Below are 27,168 nucleotides of genomic sequence, written 5' to 3'. Positions count from 1 at the left end.
TGTACCGCAAGGGGGAACCAGAGGAAGCGAGGACACGATGTGATTTACCGCAGGGTCCTACGCAACCCCTTCGACCGCTGGTCAAGGTCGAATATGCTTATGAGGATAGTGAGGACCATAATCCTAAGATGGTTACTAAGGAGGTGCCGTACACAGCAACTGAATTGGCTAAGTTGAAAAGGGATTTTTCACGCAGTTCAAAGGAGTCTGAGAATGAGTATGTGTGGAGAGTGTCGTTAACTGGTGGTGATCAGATTCTGTTGAGTGAAAGAGAAGCTGAGGGATATTGGGGACCTGGAGTGTTTTTGACTACTGGTGATAATAGAGCCCCTTGGTCTCTCACTCAGCGAGCAGCTTATTGGGCTGGAGGTTTGAATCCCTTGGAGAGGGGAGATCCTCTTGCGCTTACGGGCTCGGTGGATCAGCTTGTGGAGAATGTGCACAAGGCGGCTTGTTTGCAAATGATGTATGATCGGGAATTGAAGCTTAGGCAGGAATCCCCAATGATGATACCGGTAGATCCTGAGAGGATGACTCCCCTGATTAGAGGTTTGCCTGATTCATTGAAAACCTTAGGAATTCAATTGCAAAGCACTATCAGAAATATCCCTCAGAGTGATCGGGTGGCAGCTGCTTTAACTGGAGTTTTAACCCCGGATCGCCGTACCCCAGGACAAAAGGTGTGGACTTGGGGGGAAGTAGCTCAAGAATTGATTAACTATGGGCAAAAATATGGTCCCGTGAAATCGGAATCTAAAACTGTGAGGCGTGCGGAGGCGAAGTTTCCTCCAGCGAGGCCCTCTCCCCCGAACCCGGTGAATTCAAAGAAAGATACTATATCTCACAGGAAAGCATTGTGGTTGATAGGAAAACATAAGGGAATACCCCTGAAGTGTATGAATGGGCTTAATACAGAACAGTTGGAGAAAATGGTACTAGGGTGGTCAGAGAGAGGCACAAAAGTAATTACCACTGATGAGGGATGGGTGATTAAACCACCAGAAAAACCACCAGCTAGTGTCCCTGGGGGAAGGTGCGAGATTCCCTCTGCCCCACCTTGGGTGGAGCAGGAGGTAGTTTTTAAATCTTCCCCCAGAAGGGAGGAAAACTAGTTCCTTCGCCCGTCTCTCGTGAGCGGATGGGCGAAGGGTGGATGCACATTAGACAGCTCACCCTCACCCCTCGAGGTGATTTGATTTCATATTGTGTGGTGGGACCTAAACAAATACCTATTCCTTTTGTAGTGGACACTGGTGCTCAAATCTCTGCTATACAGGAGGATGATGCCCATCGATGTGGACTAAAACCTTCAAAAAAATCCCTGATGGTGTCAGATGCGTTCGGGAATGTTAAGGCACAGACGTTAGTGCGAACCTCTCTCAGACTCCCTGGGGAAGACACACCGATTACTGTAGAAATGGTAATGGGAGAATTCCCTTCAAATCTATTGGGAATGGATGTCTTAAAGGGCTGTAAGTGGACAGACAATAAGGGAGGTAACTGGATATTTGGAGTTGCCAAACTAAATTTGAGACTCCTGATTCCATCCCCTCCCCTTCCCCCATCTACAGTGACTAATGTGAAACCATATTCTCTACCCCTGGGAGCCAGAGAGGGCATAGCCCTTGTTTTGACAGAATTGCGGGAACAAGGAATTATAGTTCCCACGCACTCGCCTTACAACTCTCCGGTATGGCCAGTGCGAAAACCAAATGGGAAATGGCGACTGACGACTGATTATCGTCGATTGAATGCCAATACAGGACCCCTAACTGCTGCTGTGCCTAACATTGCTGAACTCATTAGTACCATTCAGGAGCAAGCCCACCCTATTTTGGCAACTATTGATGTTAAAGATATGTTTTTCATGGTTCCTCTCCAACCAGAGGATCAGGCTTGCTTTGCCTTCACTTGGGAAGGACAGCAATATACATTTACAAGGTTACCTCAAGGGTTTAAACACTCCCCAACTCTGGCACACCATGCCCTGGCCAGGGAGTTGGAGCAAATCCCTCTGGAAGAGAATGTCAAAACTTATCAATACATTGATGATGTGCTAATAGGGGGAGACCAAATTGAATCTGTGGGCAGGATGCAATCAGCAATTATCACACACCTGGAAGGGTTGGGATTGCAAGTCCCACCTGAAAAGGTTCAATTGCCTGCAAATGAAGTTAAATTTCTGGGAATCTGGTGGAAAGGAGGAACCATGTGCATTCCAGATGATACTCTGCTAGCCTTAGACCAGGTAAAATTACCTACCTCGAAACGGGAACTGCAGCAAGCACTAGGAACTTTGGTATTTTGGCGAAAACATATCCCTGATTTTTCCATAATAGCTAGGCCGTTGCATAATTTGTTGCGGAAAGGTGTCTCTTGGGAGTGGACCCCTGTCCATGAGGAAGCTTTACAACTACTGATATTTGAGGCTTCTAGTCACCAAGCCTTAGGTCCAATTCATCCTACCGATCCCATCCAAATTGAATGGGGGTTTGCTGAATCTGGACTATCACTTCACTTCTGGCAAAAGGGACCAGAGGGACCCCCGAGACCTGTTGGCTTTTATTCTCGTAGTCTTAAAGACGCAGAGAAACTTTACACAGTATGGGAAAAGGGATTATTTGTGGTAAGCTTAGCGCTACGAGAGGCCGAGCGCACCATTCGCCAGCAACCAATCATTCTCAGAGGCCCCTTTAAGGTAATAAAACCAATTTTAGCAGGGACCCCACCCCCTGACGGGGTGGCACAACGAGCATCTGTGCGGAAATGGTATGCACAAATTGAACATTATTGTGGCATCTTTAATGTAACAGAAGGCACACCTAAAAAATTAGCTATACAGGAGGAATTCTCTCCAAGTCGTGAGAATAACCTCCCACCTCCTGTCATACAAGTAGCGCCTCCTTTTTCCAAACAATTACTGAATGCCTGGTTTACTGATGCCTCAGCCAAACGTGAGGGAAAAGTGTGGAAGTATCGGGCCGCTGCCTTACAAGCCCAGACTGATGAGAAAATCATAACAGAAGGTGAAGGTAGTGCACAAGTGGGTGAATTAGTTGCAGTTTGGAGTGTTTTCCAACATGAGGCTCAATCTTCCTCTCCTGTCTATATCTATACTGATTCTTTTGCTGTCTTCAAGGGATGCACCGAGTGGCTTCCTTTCTGGGAGAAAAATGGGTGGGAAGTCAACCGGATACCGGTATGGCAAAAGGAAAAGTGGCAGGACATTTTAAGAATTGCCACACAAGGGAATTTTGCCATAGCCTGGGTGGCCTCTCACCAAAACAGTGACAATCTAACTAGCCAATTGAACAATAAAGCAGATGAATTGTCTCGTCTGGCTCCCTTACAAAATGAATCAGTAACAGAAAATTGGGAGAGACTATTGGAGTGGCTACATGTCAAACGAGGACACACAGGAGCCAAAGACCTTTACTGCGAAGCACAGGCTCGAGGCTGGCCTGTCACAAGGGAGAACTGTCGAACATGTATTTCCGGGTGCAGCTTATGCCGCCACCGACTCGACAGACATCCCCTAGACAGCCCTCCCATACACATTAAAAGCGGAAAAGGACTGTGGGAAACCTGGCAAGTAGATTATATTGGACCTTTCCGCAAATCAGAAGGAAAGCAATATGTGTTAGTGGGAGTGGAAGTGGTATCAGGACTGGTACAGGCAGAAGCGTTTGCCCGAGCCACCAGGGCAAACACCATCCAAGCCTTAAAAGGATGGTTTAGTTCTTTCCCAAAACCTCAATCGATTCAATCGGATAATGGCTCACATTTTTCAGCAAAGATGGTTCAGGACTGGGCAACTGAAGAGGGAATCAAATGGACTTTCCACACTCCCTACTACCCCCAAGCAAATGGGATAGTGGAAAGGACCAATGGCTTACTAAAGCGATTCCTAAAACCGCATGACCCAGGATGGGCAAACCGGTTATGGGATGCTCTCACTTTGGTGAACAACCGGTGGGGAAAATTTGGCAGTCCCAAAATTACAGCTTTTTATCTGGAGCCCCCGACAATTATACCTGCCCCCAAGGGTCCAGATCACCCCAAAAATTCAGCTTATCATCCAGGACAACCAGTACTGGTAAAACTCCCTACCGTGGGAGAAGTTCCACTGGTACTTGTTGCTCCGTTCAATGAATATGCATGGAAAGCAAAAGATGCCCTGGGAAAGGAGCATAAAATTAATACACGATGGATTGTTCCATCATTTTAACTAAAACCTCACCCGGTCCTTTCACTAAGAGGACCGAGAAGTTTCTTTTTCTGTTCCTTTGCAGGTCGGAAGATAGAAGTTCAGAGAACTAGAAGAAGAAAGCAACTTTTAATGGAAGTTTTGATTGAATGTATAGTTTTAAATTGTATAGCCTTAATAATCTTTGCAATGTGCCTTTATCACCATTGACAAATTGTTTTGGGCAGTTGTATGTTGTCTTGTCTATACTGTTCAAAGCCTACCCGGTGAGAACCTTGCTTCCATGTTCTCAGGTTTAACATGGGGAAAATGAGTTCTTGTTGTTGGGAAAATTGGTTACTCAAGCTTTTAAGCTTATTAATTGCTGGGTGTGTGGCGGACCATTTGGTCTGAAAGTTGATTGTGGATCTCCATTTCTCTTGCTCATGAGTGGATTGTGAAAAGAATCACCCTCATCTTGGCCTATGCAACACCCTGCTCCTGGTCACTATTGTATTAGTTACAACCAAAAGGGAGGGTGCTACAATCAGTCCCTGGTGGGAGAAGATTTTCTGGTCCCCCACTGATTACACTCACTTTGGGGAAATATTAGGTACAAATTGTGTTTGGAAACAATGAGCAGGAGCATGGTAATGCAAATGGGGATGGAATTAAATTAATTGCATTAACTGTGGTGTGACAGGGAACCCCTTTGGCCTGGGAACCATCTGAGTCAAAGGACTACCGCCCTGCCAGATCATGGCCAAGTCCTTTGCAAATGGGATGCGAACCCTGAAAGGTCATTATTGGTTTTGCGGGCACCATGCATTCAAAATACTACCAAAAAAATTGGGCTGGGGTATGGTATATTGGGATGATATGCTTCATACTTCTAAAAATTGGCAGCTAAGAACTGGGAATCAAATTATATGATCCCCAACGAATTATTGAGTATTATGGACCCGCAACCTGAAACACCAATGAACCAATCAGCGGTGCTCGAGAGCCAATCAAGATTGGCTGGTTCTCGATTACCTGCTAACAGAAGAAGGAGTTTGTGCCAAAGTTAAATGACTGTAATTGTTTCCTGAAAATTGATGATAATGGAAATGTGTTTATACTGTATAACTTTTTCTCATTTTGTTTACATGTTATAGTTGCACTATAACTTTATCAAAAGCTATTTATCATTATTGATGATATTGTTGTTGTTAGACTTCTGTAAAGAAGAAGAGGTGACTCATTCTGTTTATTAGAATGATACCAATCACAAGTCATTGGACTTATCTTTATTTCCTTGTATGCTTTACTCTTCCCTTGTCTTTCTTTAAAACCTATTATCTTTTTCTATCCTTACCTTTTTACATTTCCTTGTCTCTTCCCTTTTCCTTCTTTTAACCTGTTGTCTTTTTCTGTCCTAACTTTTCTACACCCCCTGGAATCGAACTTTTCTACACCCCCTGGAATCGAACTACTGACTATATGTTGATGATTTCTGAGCCACGGGGTGGTGTGGGAATCTGGCCCTTCCTTTTGAACATTGTCTCAGAAATCATAAACCACGTGCTCGGGCGACATCTTATGGCGGCTGCCTGGAATGCCTGAGCCTGGCAACGTAAGATGACGCAATAAGCTAGGCGCCCGCCCTCCACCCGCCTCCGGATGTGTGTCTCCGGTGACAGCCTGGCAAGGGGCCAATCCTACGGCGCAGGAACCGGACATGTCCCGCCTTCAGACCTGTGATTGGTGCGAACCGTTGACTGACGGCTCCCAGTCACATGACTCTGCCGAAAAACTCTATAAAAGAGGCTGGATCACTTCAACACGCGGGACCCTCACCGCCATCTTCCAAGTAGGAAGGAGGTATTTCCCGTGGGACGCCGCTGGATCTCAGGGTGGTGAATATTTTCTTTTTCTTTCTCTTTCAACTGTTTTCTCTGTTTCTTTCTTTCTTTTACCTCTCTCTCTCTCTTTTCCTTGAATATTGAGTTGCCTCAGTGTTGGACCTAATAAAGTCAGAGCCAAGTTTGTTGATACCGTGCCTCGGTTGTGCTTTGTCTGAACTCAAGGATCACGAATCTTTAATATTTCGGGTCAGGATCTTTTGGGGGTGCTTTACCTACAGGCAGGTTAAGCATACCGGGTGTTCGCATTGAACCAGGCACGCCGCACGTGGGCTGCACTGGAATTACTAATTAGGCGGGTCTCTCTCTTGGAAGAGGGACTGTCTGCATTTTATTTCTAGATTTGCTTTGGAGGCGGACCTTAAATCCGGAACCCGACACCCCGATGTTACTTTGATTGACAGCTGGACAAATGTTTACCCTGTTCAAATGCCGGCGGCATTGGAGCCTCAGTGATCTCAAAGCTTCACTGCAGGCAGAGGCAGAGGCAGAGGCAGAGGCAGAGGCAGAGGCAGAGGCAGAGGCAGAGGCAGAGGCAGAGGCAGAGGCGCCACCGCTTGAGGCCCTATGAAATACCGGGGCCGGACCTGTATGCCCGTTTGTCAGGGGCGAGATGATGGGCATAAATACACAACAGCGGTTAATGCGTGGTCGCTGCTGATTGGTAGCCGGCGACGCCCTTCATGGGTGGAGTGGTGGAGGAAGGACGTGCGGGGAGGAGTAGTAGGCACTGCAGTAGCCGATGGGAGGTGCAGTCCTTAGCACGGTGGAGTGCCTGCACGGAGAGGGAACCACCCCTCCCAGGGTGCCCTGCGAGTGGCGGCTTTCTGCTTCTGTGACTATGTATCAGAATGTTAATAATGAACCGCTTCTAAATTTGGTCAAAGAAGTCATCTTGCCAGAGCGTGCTGTGGGAGCGGTGATGCTGCTGTTGTCACTGACACTTCCTGGAGTTTCGAAAGGCGAGCAGGAGGAAAAAAGAATACAGCAACCCAGATCGTATTTTCCTTTTAATCTTTCTCAAAAAAAAACCCCAAAACCAAAAAAAACAAATCCAAACACTAAGAGAGGAGAAGTGAAATCTGGCTGATAGGAGAGGAAAAGACCACCGCAATAAAAGGTTACTGCTCTTAAACCTCTGGAGACGCGATTATCGCGCGGGGTAAAGACAGGCGCAAAGCCGACTACCAAATCTTTCCAGCCTAGGACCTGCTCTCGTCCTAGTAAAGAAAGGAGATTTTTGTTTCTTTTTTTTTTCCTTCTGTTTTTCCTCGAACGCGTGTAGGAGGGATAACAACCGAGACCAATAAAAGTTTGCAGAAGGAAAAAAAAAAATGAGAGGATCGCTGGGAAAAGCACGTACCGGTGCCAGCGGAGGGGCTTCTTTCTCCCCCGCCTTCATCTGTCGCCACACGGGGTTCCCAGCCTGCCGGAGCTATTGGAGTGGCAGCACTCGGTACTGTTGAAACGGTTGGGGGCCCCAAGAACAAGGGATGTTGTAAATACCTTAGACACGTGACTAACCTAGTTATATAAATAAACAAAGGGAAGCCTTTTAATGAGGATGGCCATATCTCACTTCAGACATCTTGGCCTTAGGAAAACAGAGGCACGGAAACATAAAGATAAGGGAGTTACAACAGCTGCATCGAAGGACGTGGCCTACATGGTCTACGTGATCTCCGGACTGAGTTTGCACAAAAACAGGGGTCAGTCAACGAACACATTGAGGAAGACTACCAGCCTTCATCTGGAGACCCCTGACGACCACCAGAGAAAACAACTGCGCATGCGGAGTGGACATTTGCATATCTCATGGTTATGTAAATGAGTTTTTGGAAATCTTATGACTATGTATAACTTATGTTATACATAGTCATATGTATATAACATTATATATGTTATATAACATTATATATATATATATATATGTTATATAACATATATATGTATATAACATTATATATGTTATATAGTCCCTGAAAATTTGCCAAACCGGTGGAGCACTCATGGTGGATAATCCCCAGTGCTGCCCAGCGCTGCAATAAAGAATGCCTGCTTAATAACACTCTGGTGTTATTGAGTTTTCTTTCGGACTCCTTACCCAGCCGCACCTAGCTTCCCACTTTGGTGAGGAAAGTTAGAAAGCAAGGGGGTTTGGAGATCTCCGATTTTTGTATCACTGTCCGGCTCCGGGGAATGTGGCAGTGACCCCCGCGAGCTGGGGTCGCCACCACTGCCGCGTCTCGCTGTTGTTGGGGGTGCCTTGCCAGCCCCGGGGCGGCGGAGTCGAAGCGCCCCTACTCGTCGCCGTGCCCTTAGCCCCGCTGCTCCGGCTGCCAAAGCCCCCTGAAGCGGTGTGGATGATCCGCGACCTGAGCAAGATGTACCCACAGACATGGCACCCGGTGAGTGGTGGTGGTGAGCCACTGGAAGAAGTGCACTGGCGCGGAGCGGTGGGGATACCGCGGAGTTGTAGCCAATTTCTTATTGTTGTCCATGGCGCCGCACCGGGGTGGGAGTTAGCTCCTTAGAGTTACCCTCATTCTAGACTGCTTCCTCCCATCCCAAGGGCTTGGCTGTTTAGGAGGAGGGGGTGTCCCAGTGGGACAGAGCTAGCGGCGGCAGCTCTGTCGAGGCGGGGAGCCCGGGGCACTGCGGGCGTCTAGTGGCCGCCGCCGCCATCCCCGGGGCATGTGCCCGGGGTGGCTGTGCCTCCGCGGTGTCTGGAGAGACGATCACGTTTGGGGGAGCTCCAGGTGCCGGGGGGGGGAGGGGCAGGACGTGGCCCGGAGCGGGTGAGACAGGGTGGGGGCTGCGGAGAAAAGGACTCAGCACACGATCCAATGTGAATCAATCATAAGCCGTTTATTACAAGAAAAAGCCCCCTTTTATAACATATTTGCTTCTGTACATGCAGCCATGCAAAACCCGATTGGTCGCCCCACTTCTGCCACACGCTGTCCATGCGCCCCCCTGCAACCTCCCATTGGTCAGTCCTTTCACCATCCCCCTGTGCTGTAACATGATCCTGCAGGTGCCAAGTCCAGCACTGTTCACAGTGATGTTTACTGTCAAGTATGCAGAGGCTCCGTGGGAAGCACACAGGAGATGATTGGCCTGTGGCCTTGCAGGTGCTAACTCTGGCAGAGGCTCTGTGGGAAGCACACAGGAGATTGGCCTGTGGCCTTGCTTGGAGAGCTTCAGCTCTTGATTCTTTCCGTTAGCTGCAACAATACTCCCCAACAATTCCCTCTTTTTGTTTTAAGAAGATCATGGATACATCCGTATTTCCTTCATTCCCACCATTTCCTCAGGCATCATAGGATCAGCAGATCCCGTAAGTTCTTGAACCATCCATACCTTTTTCACTGCTGATTCTATCATGCCCGAGACACACCGCAACAAACAACATCCAAACAACAATATCAAAAATATTACCCGTGCCCATGTGCTAATAGAAAGAAAATCAATAGCAATCCTATTTTGCAGTGTAGCGTGTCTAACTGAGTATACATCTAACAGCAAATTACTTAAGGCCGCAGAAGTAGCATTGGTCTTTTTTGAAAGCCAGCATCCCAACTTATTCAAGGTACTTAATGCTCTAGCAGCAGCTGCTCCAGGCACTAGTAAAGAAGCTGCAAAAATTTTTTAATGTAACCCAGACATTGGTTTTTGGTTGAGATGGTAGCCATGCTGTAAGGCTTGCTATGAGAGTATATAGAAAACCAGCTATATACAACCCTCCCATCTTCAAGTGACTGTCTCCTGATTCTGAGTTACTTATTTTTCCTTTCCCACAGCGGGACGCACACACCTGGCTGGCATCCAACGAGGTCCTATATCTGCGGAGACACAAGCATAACCCCATCCCCAGGTTAACAAATCATGTGGTCCCGTCCATTGCCCTGTTTGCAAATCTCGAATAAAAACTTTTACACCAGGTTCCATCTGCGATCGTCCTTTCATTGACCCAAAATGCATTACAACAGGAGGATCAGTTTTATCAGTTCGAATTTGGAGAAAGTTCAGTACATATACTGCTTTATCCAGTTTAGCTTCAGGTGTCTCACCACTCATTCCCCCTTTTTGTTTTAAAAGCATGCGTTTCAGAGTCTGATGTGCTCACTCAATGATTGCTTGTCCCGTGGGAGAATGAGGGATGCCAGTAACGTGAGTAACACCCCAAACCTGTAAGAAAGCTTGCACCTTAGCAGAACGATAGGCAGGCCCATTATCAGTTTTTATCTGTTTAGGGATGTCCGTGATACCAGACGGTTCAATTTAGCAACGGTTTAGCAAGAGTAGGCCTCAGAGTAGGCTCTAAAGGCCTGCTCTGTGTTACCTTTACACAGAACAAACTTTCCTGTCAATAATATTCCTTTTAGCTAGAATAATAACAATAGGTTCTGAAGCAAACTACATGTTTTGTAGATAGAGTTTGTTTATGGGATTGATAACAAGGTTCTAGTAAATAATGATTCATGCTGTTTACGCTTAGTCCCAGAAAAACAAAGGTCTCTGCTAATTATATAAGGCCAAAAGACAATCAAAACTGTGAAGAACAACTTTGTGATGTCGAAATTAACTTGATTCATAAACTCTTGTGTCAGAGGAGAGATAAGTCCAAAACGATATCTTTTTCTTGGGAACACATGTACTTGTAAACAAGAAGGCCTCGACCACGTTTGCGCACAAGCACGATTTAAGGGGGATTGGGACCACCAGCGACCCCCAGAGACCACCCAAGACCCCTTCCCCAATTTAGTATGCATGCGTAAAGACATTACGTAATGCATTACATAACGTATTATGCATAAGTTTTTTTTTTTGGAATGCGTGGGCTTTGCTTGGAATTATGTATATAAGGAGCAAGCTTTTGTTCTTAGGTGTGCATGCTAGGAGGAGAGATCCCCCATGCACCCAGCGCTGCAATAAACCAATGTCGGCTTTCTAAACTATCATTTGGTTTGGAGAGTTTTCTTGGTTACTATTTTCCGGTAACACCCGCAGTTGCAAAAGCTTTTCGCCGGTGTCGAATAACGTGACCAGCGTTTTCGCCTGTTTGCGCTGTAGCTATAATCAAAGAAGAAAAGTTGTCAATTGTTACATGAACATATTTTAACCTGCCAAATTCAGCAATGTGAGTTACATCTGTTTGCCAAATGTCCAAGGCCTGCAGTCCTCGAGGATTGGTTCCTTGTATCGGCGTAGGTTGCGGCAGTTGCTGACAATCAGGACACATAGCCACAATATTCCGAGCATCACTGTGTGACAAATGAAATTGTCGTCGCAGTGCCCGATGTCCTTGATGAGAAAACTCATGTGACATACGTGCCTCCTGTTTAATGTCCAGCACCTGTACAGTCATTGCAGTAGAATTTGTGGGGTCAGAAACCAAAGAGTCCACTCGAGCATTGCCTTCTGCAATAAACCCAGGCAAATTAGTATGATTTCTTACATATAAAACATAAACCAATGCAGTTCGGATTTGAATTTCTTGCCACAGAGCTCGCAGCAATTCAAAAACACACTGATTACATATATGCTCTATAACAGATCTGTCCAATTGCTTTACAATGCCAGCTACATATGCTGAATCAGTAACCAAATTAAAGGGAATGGGAAAATTCTGAAATACTTCTAATACAGCTCGTAATTCTACCACCTGAGGTGAACCCTTTTGTTGTACTACCATAGATTCCCACTTGCCGTCAAAATACCAGACAAGACCCGCCTTGCCTGTGTTCCCAGATCCATCTGTAAAAATGGTAATTCCCTCCACAGGAGTGTCTGCGCACAATGCTCCCGTGGCAATTGGAAGTTCCGCACTCAATTTTATAACAGGATGGGAGGGCCAGTGGTAAACTACCTGTCCCGAGAAATTCTCCATGGCTGTTTGCAAAGCAAAGCTATTAGCCATACACCACTCAAAATATTGAGCTGCAATAGGAACGGTTAGTGATGCAGGATCTCTAGCCACAAGCTCCCGACATCGCATCCGTATTTTGATGATAATCTGTGCCAATAGCTCTGCAATCATGGGGACAGTTTTCTTTGTTCTTAAAGGTAGAAAAAACCATTACAATATATGTAACGAATTTGATTATTCTGAATTCCATTGACCAGTTATTGCATACGGAATTTGCCTATCAAACAAAGTGATAAGTTGTATTTCCTGATTCAAATCAATACGATGTACAAATTTGGAATGTAGCCTGCTTTCTATTTCTGTAATCAGTTGCTGTACCTCTGCAGTAGTCTGTCGTTGTGCTGTTAAATTTGTGTCCCCTGCTAACAATTGGAATAGAGACTGCAATTGTGATGACGTAAGCCCCAAGTACGGCCGCAGCCATAACTTGAGCCTTATGTTCCACAGTACCCACTTTTGCACATGCCTTTATCATAGCATTCAAATCTGGTTTTCCAGGTAACGCTTCAATGATTTTTTGACAATCAGCATTAGCATTATCCCTAGCTAATTGCGTAACTAGCGTATCTCGTAAACCAACATCAAAAACTTGCTTTTCAACTGCTTCTTGTAGCCTCTCAACAAAGGATAGAAAGAGCTCCTTCGGTCCTTGTCTTACAGTAGTATATAACTGCATTCATACCCAGCGCCACTCTATAACGTGTAGCAGATCCTGCCAGCGCTCATTCTACTGGCCCAGTAATCCCATGGGATGATAGTTGGCAATGGCTACATATAAACTTACTGGTGTCTCTAAATCCACACGATGTACCTTTTTCTGTTGCATACTATTGACATATTGTGGAATTGTTTTTCATGCCTTGCGGTAATACCGTCCACTGATATCGTTGACAGGGCACCATGTTGTTCCTACTAGGTATTGAAAAAGCAAAGTAGCATTTGTCAATTTCATGTAAAGGGATAGTGAAAAAACAATCTTTCAGATCAATAACCAAAACGTATAGTCTGCATCAATAACTCCTGGTAAAACAAATAGACCTTGCAAGGTTACACTAGCACGTCCGAGTAATAGTGCCCATTTCCAGTGGGTCCCACGGCATTCAATGGAACCTTATGCACTCTGCTATTCTCTATTGTGATTGCGGTTGCTGTGGTAACATCCAGTCCGGCGCTCCCTGCGGTTCGGGCTGGGAGTTGACTGCTTAGGCCTGGAACTGGTTGGGAAGATTCATTTGTGTCAGCACACGGTTCCCCCCCGCGTTCTTTCTCCAGTTTCCCTGCACTCTGCAGCTGGTTGTTATCAGCTGACCTTGAGCATTATACTTAGACCTGCACTGCTTCACAAAATGCCCCAGCTTCCCACAGCAATGACACATCAAAACAGAGTTACCTCTCCCACTTAGCTTTGACTTCTTAAGGCAGTTTTTCTTAAAGTGACCTTCTTGCCCGCATGTATAACAACGATGAACTACCTTAACTGCTGCCGCAAATGTTTTTGTTAAATGCTCCATCTGAAATGTGGTGGTTCCTACTTTCCCGCAAGCATCCATTAGCTCGGTTAAGGTGGGGTTACAATTTACCATCCCTGCAATAACTTTCCTGCAATCCTCATTTGCATTGTCCTTCGCTAACTGTAACAACAACGCTTCTTTAGCAGCCCCATTTTGTATTTGTTTGTCTAAGGCAAATCACTCCTCAATTGAATGGCTCCCACTCGGGTGGGCCGCTTCTGTCCCCTCGATATACCGAGCAAGCCAATACCCCGCCACCCATACAAGCCAATACCCCGCCACCCATAGCAGCCACGGCCCTGAAATCACTGTCTGCAAGTGCGTGCTCTCTTAATTTTCTCCAGAACTTGGCTGGGTCCGGGCCAGACACAGTAACCTGGACTGGCCGCAGCACGAACAACTCCTCCACGCTACCGCCTGACTTTCCTGACCCTCGGGCTCTGCAGCAATTATGTCCCGCTTCCATCTCTTCAGAAAGGTCTATTAAGGGTGGCTCAGTCTCAGATTCGGGTAACAGGACGGTAGAAGGATCAATGTGCCGCTGCTGTTCCCTGGGCGGTGGGGGGGGGGCTCTGGCGGCACGGTGCGGGGGGGCTCTGACCCGACCGAACCCCCTCCCATTAAGACATCTACTCCATTACCATACCGAGGATCATCTTGACTGTATCGCAAATTTACCAGCGCCTGAGCTTCAGAAGCACTTCTCCAATTTGACATAAACACCGCAAATGGCACTGGCTGGAAAATTATCCTTCCCAGCTGCTTAAAACCCCAAGGAGTCAAAGTCTCCATTGTCAACAACCTTAACATTTGCATACTTGGAGGAGAATTTATACCATATTGAGCTACACTCTTTTGCAAATCTTGTACAACTTTCCATGAAAAAAGGAGCGTGCGTATGAGGCTCACCCGCAGCAGGATCATTAAAAATCACAGGATAAACAGAAGGACCAGACGCAGATCCACCCGCATCACCTCCCATGCCTCCCAGTTTCTCTACCACCTCCCACTCCCCCTCCTGAGCTGCCGATGATTTTACAGACTCCCAAAATTTCCCAGGGTCCCGAGGGAACACAGTAATTCCCGGCATGCTAAAGAGTTTATCCGGAGGGGCATTAATCTTAGGTCTACAAAAGAGGCCCTCCGTGATACTTAGTCGATTGAGTGCCTGTGATAATTCTTCTTCTCTAGCAGAGGAGACTTCTGTGGAGAGCGGAGGTGCAGAGGGCGGGAGGGAGGGGGATGAAGCGCTGCCAGTCTGAGGCGCAGCCGGTGTCGAATGAGAAGTCAGACGCAGAGGGAGGGAGGGAGGGTGACCATCATCAACAGCTTCTGATATTATTTCGCTGAACAGTTGCGGCAGATTAGAAGGAGATGGTTGCTCTAAATTCTTGTAGTATTCCGCTACTGCATGGGGAGCAGTAGGTACAGGCGTCTTCACTTTTACCGGCGGCGCGTCTGTTTGTTTTTGCCTCTCGCCTGCGGAGGCACCAACGCCACTGATACATGGCACAGGAGGATTAGGAGACTCGGGATTTTCTCCTTTTTCCTCCTTGTCTTGCTGCTGTTTTACCTTTTGTACAGTCTCTTTCATTACACGCCACGTCGTTAACAGTTCTGTGGCAGATTTATCTCCCTTTGTCGCTGCCTCGAAAAGGGCAGATCCTAATCCTTCCCATACTGTTAAACTGAAGGTAGTAGTAGCAGATGTATCACATCCATGCTTTTTCCCCCACAACAACATTTTTCGCAACGATGGGTCCGGGAGACTTATCCCCCGTTGTTTTAAAACTGACTGCCACATAGATAAAACGGTACTCTCTTCCTTAGTTATCGTGCCCCTGGTGGCTCACCGATTCCACGGTGTCTCCTTACTAAGTTCCGGGTAAAGCAGCTCTGCCCGCTGCTGTTCCACCAGCAAAAAACCTTCTCCCGAACGTGTCTCGCCGGCTGGCCGATCATTTCGGGGTCACCAGTTGCGGAGAAAAGGACTCAGCACACGATCCAATGTGAATCAAGCATAAGCCGTTTATTACAAGAAAAAGCCCCCTTTTATAACATATTTCTTCTGTACATGCAGCCATGCAAAACCCGATTGGTCGCCCCACTTCTGCCACACGCTGTCCATGCGCCCCCCTGCAACCTCCCATTGGTCAGTCCTTTCACCATCCCCCTATGCTGTAACATGATCCTGCAGGTGCCAAGTCCAGCACTGTTCACAGTGATGTTTACTGTCAAGTATGCAGAGGCTCTGTGGGAAGCACACAGGAGATAGGCCTGTGGCCTTGCTTGGAGAGCTTGTTGACTTCAGCTCTTGATTCTTTCCGTTAGCTGCAACAATATTCCCCAACAGGGGGCGATTAAAAGATCCTCTGCTGATTTATTTCAGGCTCCTCATCAGCCCGCTCAGCCCTTTAAATTCACCATTTCTGAATCCTGCGATCGGATTAAGGAGGAGTTTCAATTTTTGCAGGCCCAGTACCACAGGTAATGATGTTTACTTTCCCCGAGTCTCATGTTTGCTGGGCTCTTGCCAATCCCCTCTCCCTCCCTCCCCCGGCTCCCCGAAGAGGTGGCGGTGTCGGAGCCCCTTCTGGCTGAGTCCCCAAGGTGCACAGGGGACCAGTCACCCCAGCGAGGCTGTACCTGCTCCTCTGAAACCTGCTGCTACCTATTTCGAGCAGCACCTGTTCCTCCAGGGCAGAAGACTCTCACTTAGAGCCAGATACTGAATAATGGAAGTGGATTTCCTCCCCTCTGCACACACATGCACTCTTTCTAATTTTTTTTTTTGGTGGACAAAGGAAAAATATGTGGCTAGCTGGACTCATCCTCTGCTTTTCTTCAAGATGCTGCTAAGGGTGCCCATCTTGTCTTGACTTAAGTCCCTCATGCCTTTCACTGATATGTCAAGTGTTGATAACCTGGAAGTGTCGCTAGTGAGCTGTTTCATTATCCTTCGGTTGAAGAACATTATATTCTCAAAAGTGTCAAATGACTTTTTGCAGGATTGTTCAGTGTGCTTCTGAAAACAAAAAAAGTCAACGGAGGTCTTGATGTTTACTGCAGTATCCCTTAAACTAACCATAGTATTTTTCTTGCAGTTCTGTCATCAGTAACAGGGAAAAAAAACAAACAAAACACAGCAACTTCTTGCTTCTTTAAGTGGTGATACATATTTGATTCCTCTGTGGATTGAATGAAAACAAGAGATGTTTATAAAGTTTATTTAAATAAAAACTACAAGAACTAAATTATGGATTTGTAAGTGGCTTCTCAAGCTGTAGTGCTATAGTTATGAACCAGCGCGTGCATTTTCTGTGAACCGGTGGATTTTTTTTGTCAGTGAAAAATATTTTCCTTTGTACTATTGTACTGGGTCACCAGTTCACTTAAGAGATGAGGATGTTGCACAAAATCACTTGAAAGAGGAAAAGGATGAACCCTGCCCTGAACTCCTAAGAGCTGGAATGTAGATTTTCTTTAGATTTTCTTTATTTGTATGTTGAAGAAATGATTGAAAGGGGGAGTAAACCTGTGCTCAGAAGAAAGTCAATTTTGCATTACTAAGTGCTCATGTGTTTGGTGGGGTTTTTTTAACAGTTTAAAGCTAGAATGTGAAAAATTGGCCAGTGAGAAGACAGAGATGCAGCAACATTATGTCATGGTAAGCAAGCTGCATAACAAATTCAAAATGTCTGTTAGCTTGGCATACTGAAACTAACGTACATTTAGATTTCTGGAGGCAAACCGATTATAGTAGTGCTGCTGCTGTTAAGGTTGCATCAATATTTCTATTATAAATCCTTAGTTTCAGGGGTTTATAACTTGGTTGTAGCAATTAGTTTCTATGCAAAATCTGCTTTTTAATGTTTTAAGCAATTGGGGATACTTCTTCAGAGTGCTAGCAGATTATTTGTCAGCCCTTTAAAGGCATGCACAACTTTTTTAGGGATGATGATTTCACTTTTGCTGACTTTTCCCAACTATCATATCTTTGTAAAACAGTTCAGGGTAATCTGTTTTCTGTTAAGAGAGTGAACCATATATAAACCCAAAGCCCACTTCCTAGAATTGTTGCTTCTGGGCTGCTGGCTTATTGTTTTACTAAATTCAGAATGTCAGGGATCTGAGCTGTGAATGGGGTTTCCTCGATGGTTGTGGTCTGTCTGGTTAAATAACTTGAATAGAAAGAAATCTATAAATACATAATTACATGATGGATCATGATGTCTCCAGAGGAGTTCTTGCTATCAGCTCTCTTGTACATCTGTGAAGGATTAACTGCTTTCCATATGTACATGACAAATAACACCCTTATATTTACAAAAACAGTAAATAACCTTGAAAAACTGTTTACCAAGAGCATAAGCATATGTTAAGGCTCACATTTGTCTTTTTCATGCCTGATGTGCTGAAGTCTTGGAAATTGTTTGATACTAACATTACACATTGAACTGAGTTCCCTGTGATATTGAGGCACAAGAAGAGATCTGTAGAACGGAGTATCTGTTTTGGCTCTGAATTTCCATGTTCTTTTATTTTTTGCATCCCTACAATTTAATTGTAGCTTTTTTTGTGTTTTTAATTTAAAATATCAAATAACCAATCTTTTAAAGGTTGCTGATCTATTTCTATGTCTAGTTTCAAGCACTTTAGGCTTTTTTGGCATCTTTAATGTGTGCTATGGAATAAAATCTTGAGCACTTTATGTATGTTTTCTCTGCTTCTAATCTTTAACTCTGTTTTTTGGGGGGTTGATTTTTGTTGTTTTGTGGGTTTGTTTTTGTTTGGGACTTTTTTTTTGTTTGGGTTTTTTTTTTGTTTGTTTTATGGCTGTTCTTTGAAGATGATAAGAAGCAATGTAGATAAAGCAAAAAAGGAGGGGGGAGGGAAAGGTTGCTGTAAGATGCTCTTTCAAATTCCGGGAGCTTTTCAAGGCTAGTCAATGTTTTTAGGTCTGTATGTCTTTATACACATGATGTTTGATTCAAAGTGAATTTTCAAATTATTTTTATGATTGCAAGTTCTAATAGAGCCATTTTCTTCCTTCTTAGCATTATGAGATGTCCTGTGGGTTGAATATAGAGATGCATAAACAGGTAGGCAAATATTTTGTTTTCTGTAAGAATGTCCTGTATAATTTGTCTCATCAGTCTTAAAACAGATGTGTATTTTGTGTGAGTTGATTTAATTGCATGTTTAAGTGCACCGTATATTTTTTCAGCTCCATGATGCCCTGAAACTTCCATCTGTTATATGCCTGTTGGCTCCATGTTATGTGTTATTCTGTTGACTTTCCACCTCTTCACATGCAAGTGGACATGAGTAGGGATGGGAACATGGGTTGTAGGTTCAGATCTCTCTAACCTTTGAGGCTTACTTTTTGGAATGACAGCTACATTGTAAACATATTTTAGGTCTCAAGGGATGTGTATTTGTGTGTAGAAAAAATACAATCATCTTCAGTTAACCTGAGTAGATTTAAGATGGAACTACAAAAGCAATTGATGTACAGCCATGTTCCTGTTTCCTTCAGGCTACTTGCTTGGACCTTTGTCCAAAAACAGTGTCTTAGTTTTTCAAACTCGAAAGAGTAAATGAGTTTTCTATGAAGATGTTAGCATGCTCAGTTTTGTGCCTTGAAGTCTAGCACTTAGGCCAAGATTAGGAGGAAATTAGTCAGATGGAGCATGGTACTGTAATTAGAATTTCTTATTCAGTAATGTGTGGATTTTAACTTTCTCTAGAGGAGAATGAATTGAACATCTGACCTCTTTTCTAGTGAGGGAACTTTATATATGGTGGAGTTTAATACTGACAACTCATTTTAGCTAATGGTTGAGCAGTTCACCAGCATTGCTCAGGAGTATAAACTGCAAAAATAAAGAAATGGTTGGCTGGGAGAAGAAAGATCATCCAAAAATTGGTTTGTATGCATTTCTGTTCAAACTAAGGTATTTGGAACTTCTCTGGGTTGTGGAAATAGGATTTCTTTATCTTGTTGAGGGCAGGCATATAGTTCAATGTCTTTTTTAAATGTTGTTTATTATATTTTATATTCCATTAGCATCCCAGTGTCACAGTAGTGATTAGGGCTATTTGGGCTAGATGGTATACAAATACAAAGACAGTGGGATTTCCTGCCTCAAAGCATTTTGAATCTGAAGCTCTAAACCTAGGGAACCTTGTACGTATACAGTTTTTACAGACATATACACAGGTCCACTGAATTTAAATGTGCTTCTCACAGATGCGATACCTACCCATAAAGACTCAAGAAGTGTGTTTAAGAAACAGGTGAGAAGAAAAGGCTGTGATTGTAGCTGATCAAATTCTAACTATATGATTACTCTGTGGATCTGATTCAGATCACTGGTACTGATGGAAAGACTGTTCATTGACTCTTGGAGCGTTTGGATCTGTTCTCAAATGAATAACCAGATTATTTAAGGCTATTAAACCTAAAATAATAGGTATGAACATGATTTATAAAATTTACAGTCCTTACAGGTCACCTACATAGCAAATTCTCATAGGAATTTGAAAGCAACCATTGTAGTCAAACTTGTTTATATATCTAGATAGTCTGTTTTCACAGCAATTAGTTGTATGTAGACCTAAACTGACTCCACAAAGTTCCATAGGACAAAATCAGGTTTCATGAAATGTGGGGTTCCCACGGGACAATGGTCACGTACTGAACGAGCTATGTCCAGGCATGTCCAGGGGGTGGTAATGGGGTGGTGATGAACTAGCCAATCATAATACAGAACAAGGACCTTAGCTATGAGACCAACAAGATATGGGGAAGTTGAGGACCTTGGCTATGAGACAAACAAGATATGGGGAAGCTGAAAAATAAGAAAGAATGCTGCACCTGCAAGATATAGCTTTTTAGCATAAGCCAATCAGAACTAATATAGAGGCATGTGAACAAAGCATACTAACCAATCATAATAGAGATGACACGCACACGGAGCGTGAACGATAATAGAATAGTATAAATGTACCCTCAGATACGTAAATAAACGAGATCTGCTTAACGATCGTATTGGTCTGCGTGCAGTTACTCCGTGCCCTCTCGCGAACACCGACAAGTGGCGCCTGAACAGGGACTCTTCGGCCCGGAGACTGCAGAGAAGCAGCGGACAACGGACCGAAGGGGGATGAGAGGAAGCCAGCTGTAGAGTGCTGCCCCGGCACTGGATTTTCGCACCGGGAAAAAGAAACGGATGCGGTTCACACCGGGAAACGGATGCGGTAAGCCTGAGTTTTGCTAGCAAAGGAAAACCTGGGTAGGGCTTCCCAGGCAGCTGGGGAGGAGATGGGGTCTACCCTGACCAAGACAGAAGTGGCAGTGGTGAAACTCCTCCAACATAAATACAATGAAGCTGCATTAAAGCAGTTACTGTCCTGGGCAAAAGATAAAGGACATTTTATAACCTTTAATGATGTCTTTGAAGTGCCTTTATGGGAGAAGATTGGTGACTCTCTCTGGGATGCGGTGTCAAGTGGTGATAAGGAAGCCTATAAATTGTCTACTACATGGAGGCTGGTTAGCGAAGCGTTAAAAGGAATAAAAGCGGAGAGAGAAGTCACACATACAGCTTTTATGGCTTTAGGACCGCAGGCGCCTACTACCACCTCGCTGTTTGCGGGACCAAAAGCTCCCACGGCCCCGGTGGCTGTACCAGTGGCAGCTCCTTTACCGCCATGGGTACAGACGGCTCCGAAAAAAGCTGAGGAGCGGGGAGCGAGTAAAATAGATACAGATCCATCAGAACTGGTAGTGCGCCCTAAAACATGAACTCGATTTGGACTAATTGATTCAGACGCTGAACAGGAGACTTGGCCGAAACCCCCTCCGAAACCCCCTTCTCTCATTGATCTCTCTACGGATGAGGCTGAGCAGGAGGACAAGAAGGAGGGTAAACCTGCTTCGTATCCACCTTTACCGGATTCGCTGTTTCCTGAGTCTGTTGAACAAAGTTTACATTCCGGCGCTAAACGACCACCCTTAAAGTCTCCAGTTACGGAGTCAGCAGTACCAGAGTCACAAGGACTTAAAGGACCGTTACCATCACGAAATGGACACGAACTTGACATGACAGAGCTTGGTAGACGACTGGAAGAATTAAAGACGGAATTGCAGCAGCATCGTTCAGCCAACGCCTCGGGACACGTGACTATGTCTCCCCAAACCCCCCTCCGTATTCGGGACAAGTATTAGGGCCACCTCAACCTCCTTTGCAACTCCCTACTCCACCTTTAGATCAGGGCTGGGGGGGAGGTTTGCGTCCATCTGGTAATGTGGGAGGTGGGGGAGAGAGTCAGTGTCTGCCCGCATATACAGGGGAAGAGGGGGGAGGAGTAAAATGGAAAGGGATCATTCGTGATGCACTATTAGAAGGAGTTATAATTCCACAAGCATATCCGGTGATTGCGGGTCCTGAGGGAAGAAATATTTGGCAACCATTAGATTGGAAAATTGTAAAAGAAGCATTGTTACTACAGTTAGCGAGGGACAACACAGATGAGGACTGCAGGAAAGTTGTTGCAGGGATGGCAAATCATAACCCCACCTTAACCGAGCTAATGGATGCTTGCGGGAAAGTAGGAACCACCACATTTCAGATGGAGCATTTAGCAAAAACTTTTGCGGCGGCAGTTAAGGTAGTTCATTGTTGTTATAGATGCGGGCAAGAAGGTCACTTTAAGAAAAACTGCCTTAAGAAGTCGAAGCTGAGTGGGAGAGATAACTCTGTTTTGATGTGTCATTGCTGTGCGAAGCTGGGGCATTTTGTGAAGCAGTGCAGGTCTCAGTATAATGCTCAAGGTCAGCTGATAACAACCAGCTGCAGAGTACAGGGAAACTGGAGAAAGAATGCGGGGAGGAACTGTGTGCTGACACAAATGAATCTTCCCAACCAGTTCCAGGCCTAAGCAGTCAACTCGCAGCCAGAACCGCAGGGAGCGCAGGACTGGTGTTTCCACGCGGGGTTAACCTGCACGGCTGCCAAGCCTTGGACCTGTGGCAGACGGACGTAACACACATACTACAGGCCAGGCCGTTGTGGAACGAGTGCAAGTGTGGAACATAAGGCTCAGGTTATGGCTGCGGCCGTACTTGGGGCTTACGTCGTCACAATTGCAGCCTCTATTCCAATTGTTAGCAAGGGACACAAATTTAACAGCATCACGACAGACTACTGCAGAGGTACAGCAACTGATTACAGAAGTAGAAAGCAGGCTACATTCCAAATTTGTACATCGTATTGATTTGAATCAGGAAATACAACTTATCACTTTGTTTGATAGGCAAATTCCGTATGCAATAACTGGTCAATGGAATTCAGAATAATCAAATTCGTTACATATATTGGAATGGTTGTTTCTACCTTTAAGAACAAAGAAAACTGTCCCCATGATTGCAGAGCTATTGGCACAGATTATCATCAAAAGACGGATGCGATGTCGGGAGCTTGTGGCTAGAGATCCTGCATCACTAACCGTTCCTATTGCAGCTCAATATTTTGAGTGGTTTATGGCTAATAGCTTTGCTTTGCAAACAGCCATGGAGAATTTCTCGGGACAGGTAGTTTACCACTGGCCCTCCCATCCTGTTATAAAATTGAGTGCGGAACTTCCAATTGCCACGGGAGTGTTGTGCGCAGACACTCCTGTGGATGGAATTACCATTTTTACGGATGGATCTGGGAACACAGGCAAGGCGGGTCTTGTCCGGTATTCTGACGGCAAGTGGGAATCTATGGTAGTACAACAAAAGGGTTCACCTCAGGTGGTAGAATTACGAGCTGTATTAGAAGTATTTCAGAATTTTCCCATTCCCTTTAATTTGGTTACTGATTCAGCATATGTAGCTGGCATTGTAAAGCAATTGGATAGATCTGTTATAGAGCATATATGTAATCAGTGTGTTTTTGAATTGCTGCGAGCTCTGTGGCAAGAAATTCAAATCCGAACTGCATTGGTTTATGTTTTACATGTAAGAAATCATACTAATTTGCCTGGGTTTATTGCAGAAGGCAATGCTCGAGTGGACTCTTTGGTTTCTGACCCCACAAATTCTACTACAATGACTATACAGGTGCCGGACATTAAACAGCAGGCACGTATGTCCAAAGTGCGTAAAAGAATTACAGACATTACCGGACTAGACCCAGATTATATCTATTTACCTATCAAGAAGGAATATCTTCAGTGGTTAACAAATCAGTCAACTATTTTTCAAATGGCCTTACAGGTCTTTACTGGACAATTGTTAACACATTTGCCAAAAGATAAAAAGCTACAGTTTATTTGCGAACAGGATTGGGAAGAAAAACCTATCAGATCAGAGATACCTGTGACTGGACTAACTGTTTTTACTGATGCAGGGAAGCGATCACATTCAGCAGTTATTACCTGGCAAGAGGATGGACAATGGGAACATTGCAAATTCTCAGGACAAACTGAGGACTCATTGCAGACACTTGAACTTTTTGTGATATATCAGGTCTTTATAAAATGGAAGGACTTACCTGTAAATATTGTGACAGACTCTCTTTATGCAGCAGGCATTGTAAATCGAATTGAAAGAGCTTTTATACGACCAGTGAAGAATATGCGACTTTACACCATTTTGCTACAGTTGCATCAGGCAATAAACCTCAGAGAGGTACCTTATTTTGTCACTCACATTCGTAGTCATCAATTTGATCAAGGTTTGAGCATTAGAAATAATAAAGCAGACACACTTGTGTCCTATACGCAAATATCACCAAATTCATTTGAACAAGCGCGCCTATCCCATCAATTCTTTCATCAATCAGCGAAAATGCTAGCGAAACAATTTCACCTCACCATGGCACAAGCACGCGAATTGGTTAGTGCTTGTCCTAGTTGTCAGAAAATTGGCATGGGAATTGGAATAGGGGTCAATCCCAGAGGACTGAGTGCATTGCAACTGTGGCAAATGGACGTTACTCACATTGCAGAATTTGGAAGGTTCAAATATGTTCATGTATCTGTTGACACGTTTTCACATGTAATATGGGCAACAGCACAAACTGGGGAAACAGGTCGTCATGTCAAACGACATTTACTTGCTTGCTTTGCAAGTCTTGGGGTTCCACAACAACTTAAGACTGATAATGGACCAGCATACTGTTCACAGATTTTTCGTCAATTTTATCAACTGTGGGGTATTACACATGTCACTGGGATTCCTCATTCGCCTACGGGTCAGGCGATTGTGGAACGTGCTCATGGTACATTGAAACAGCTTCTGCAAAAACAAAAAGGGGGAGAGGAGACTGAACCTTCTGAGAGACTTGCAAAAGCTCTTTATGTACTTAACCATTTAACTTTAGCAGGAGATAAGGAGCGACCCCCAATTGTAATACATTGGGAGGCAGTTCGACAGGGAGCAAGCTATGTGCAAAACAAAGGCAAAGTGTGGTATAGGGAACCAGGTACTAACGAGTTGTTGGGACCAGGGGAACTATTACTAATGGGTCGAGGTTATGCTTCTGTCTCTACAGGCACAGGAGTGCATGGGTTGTGTTAAGACAATCATTGAGAAAAGTATATGGAAGTAGTGAGATAATAAATCTAACTACTTCCAAAGGGGGAAATTGATACCGGATGGTTTAGCAACGGTTTAGCAAGAGTAGGCCTCAGAGTAGGCTCTAAAATGCCTGCTCTGTGTTACCTTTACACAGAATCAGCTTTCCTGTCAGTAATTTTCCTTTCAGCTAGAATAACAGAGAATAACAGTATGTTCTGAAGCAAACTGCATGTTTTGTAGATAGAGTCTGCTTATGGGAATGTTTATAATAGGCCTTATCCTACTTGTGTTACCCTGTTTGTTTGCATGCTTGCAGAAAACTGTGCAACGAATGGTCAATACAGCCTTTTTGGCACAACAACAGAGAGCAGGATTTATGGGTAACCAAGGCTGGGATTCTCTGACCGGGCTCTGCGAGACAGAGGGAACCGGGTTTGAGAAGAAACAAAAACAAAAAGGATGAGCTAGGACATAGCTCGTTCAAAAACAAAAAGGGGGATTTGTGGGGTTCCCACGGGACAATGGTCACGTACTGAACGAGCTATGTCCAGGCATGTCCAGGGGGTGGTAATGGGGTGGTGATGAACTAGCCAATCATAATACAGAACAAGGACCTTAGCTATGAGACCAACAAGATATGGGGAAGCTGAAAAATAAGAAAGAATGCTGCAGCTGCAAGATATAGCTTTTTAGCATAAGCCAATCAGAACTAATATAGAGGCGCGTGGACAAAGCATACTAACCGATCATAATAGAAATGACACGCACACGGAGCGTGAACGATAATAGAATAGTATAAATGTACCCTCAGATACGTAAATAAACGAGATCTGCTTAACGATCATATTGGTCTGCGTGCAGTTACTCCGAGCCCTCTCGCGAACATGGACAATGAAAAATGTGTAATTATATTGTTTTGAGGAAAACTAAATGAGTTTTGGTTTTGTTTATTTCTAAATACTTCAGAAGTTGTAAGCAATTATGGCAATGGAGACTAAATGATATTCTGGAAAATTAAATACTTATTTACAAATAAATGTGGAGATTGCAAAGGACTGAGTTTTAATTAAACACCATTTCCATTACTGTCACTTCTGTCAAATTAGTAATGTAAGTATTGTACTCTCATGCAAAAATATTTTGTCAGATGTTGACTGAAATTAGTTGCAACTAAAAACATGTTCTATATCATTCTTAAATCTGATGTTAGTTTTGTCTTTCACGTTTCCCATTCTGTTGCCACAGCATTATTTTTCTGTCTCCTTTTGTTTCAGCAACTACAAAATATTTCCAATCTTGTTTTGATTGCAGTGTTAAGACCCAATTTTTGTCTTTAGTGTTGATTGTTTCATTTGATGTGTTTGAAGCTTTTTTAGCCTTCCACCTTAAAATCTCTTTTCTTCCTTGCTGATTTTATCCAGCTGAAACTGAGTATTCACTTTTTGCTTTCTAAACTCAATCACATCAAAAATCCTGAGGGCAGTTTATTGCATTGTGAAATACAGACAGCCCTGCAAACTACCTATTTAGTGATTTTTTTTCCTTGTTTTTCACTTTAGCACAGAGGCATATCTGTCTGTCTGTGTTTTTTCTAGGCAGCCAGCCTTGGTTCCTCTTAAGTTCTTTTCCAGATGTACTCACTGGATGCCCTTGTAATGGAAAAGCAGACAATAATGCAGTGAAGTTGCCCTTTGGCATAATTTGGCCTAGTTCTCAAGATCAGGTTGGGCTTATTCTCTTATTAGATTTATGTCTCAAAAGGTTCAAGAGCAGGACTCCCCAGAGTCCTTGAAGTACTCTAGTAATTGATGGCCCTGATATTTTAAACCTTTGTGTATTTTTCTGTTAAAGCTTCTGTTCTTCTTGGCTACTCACAGCCATGGCATATTTATTTTTACAGAAATTTCTCACTGGAACAGAAAATGATGGCTGTGATGGAGTTATGACTCTGACTTAGCAAATTTGATAAAAGGATAAACGCACAGAGCAGCAATGGTGTGTGCCCATATGTGTATAGGGGGTGGTAGGAGGAAAGGAGGGAGGAAAAGCATTTCTTTTCCCAC

The 27,168-nt window shown here is 44.3% G+C and overlaps 1 protein-coding gene across 1 annotated transcript; it reads left to right on the top strand.

The window, feature by feature from the left end:
- Positions 1–71: 71 nt before the first annotated feature.
- LOC137675717 (uncharacterized) lies at positions 72–20,800 on the top strand (the record flags this gene model as incomplete). Its single annotated transcript, XM_068421908.1, has 2 exons — positions 72–768; positions 20,649–20,800. Coding segments are annotated over 2 exons (849 nt in total), but the record flags the coding sequence as incomplete, so codon positions are not given.
- Between the last annotated feature and the right edge of the window lie 6,368 nt (positions 20,801–27,168).

Source organism: Nyctibius grandis, chromosome W, assembly GCF_013368605.1.
Source record: "Nyctibius grandis isolate bNycGra1 chromosome W, bNycGra1.pri, whole genome shotgun sequence".
NCBI lineage: Eukaryota > Metazoa > Chordata > Aves > Nyctibiiformes > Nyctibiidae > Nyctibius > Nyctibius grandis.
The sequence above is the reverse complement of the archived record's forward strand: the minus strand, read 5'-3'. Positions and strand labels throughout refer to the sequence as shown.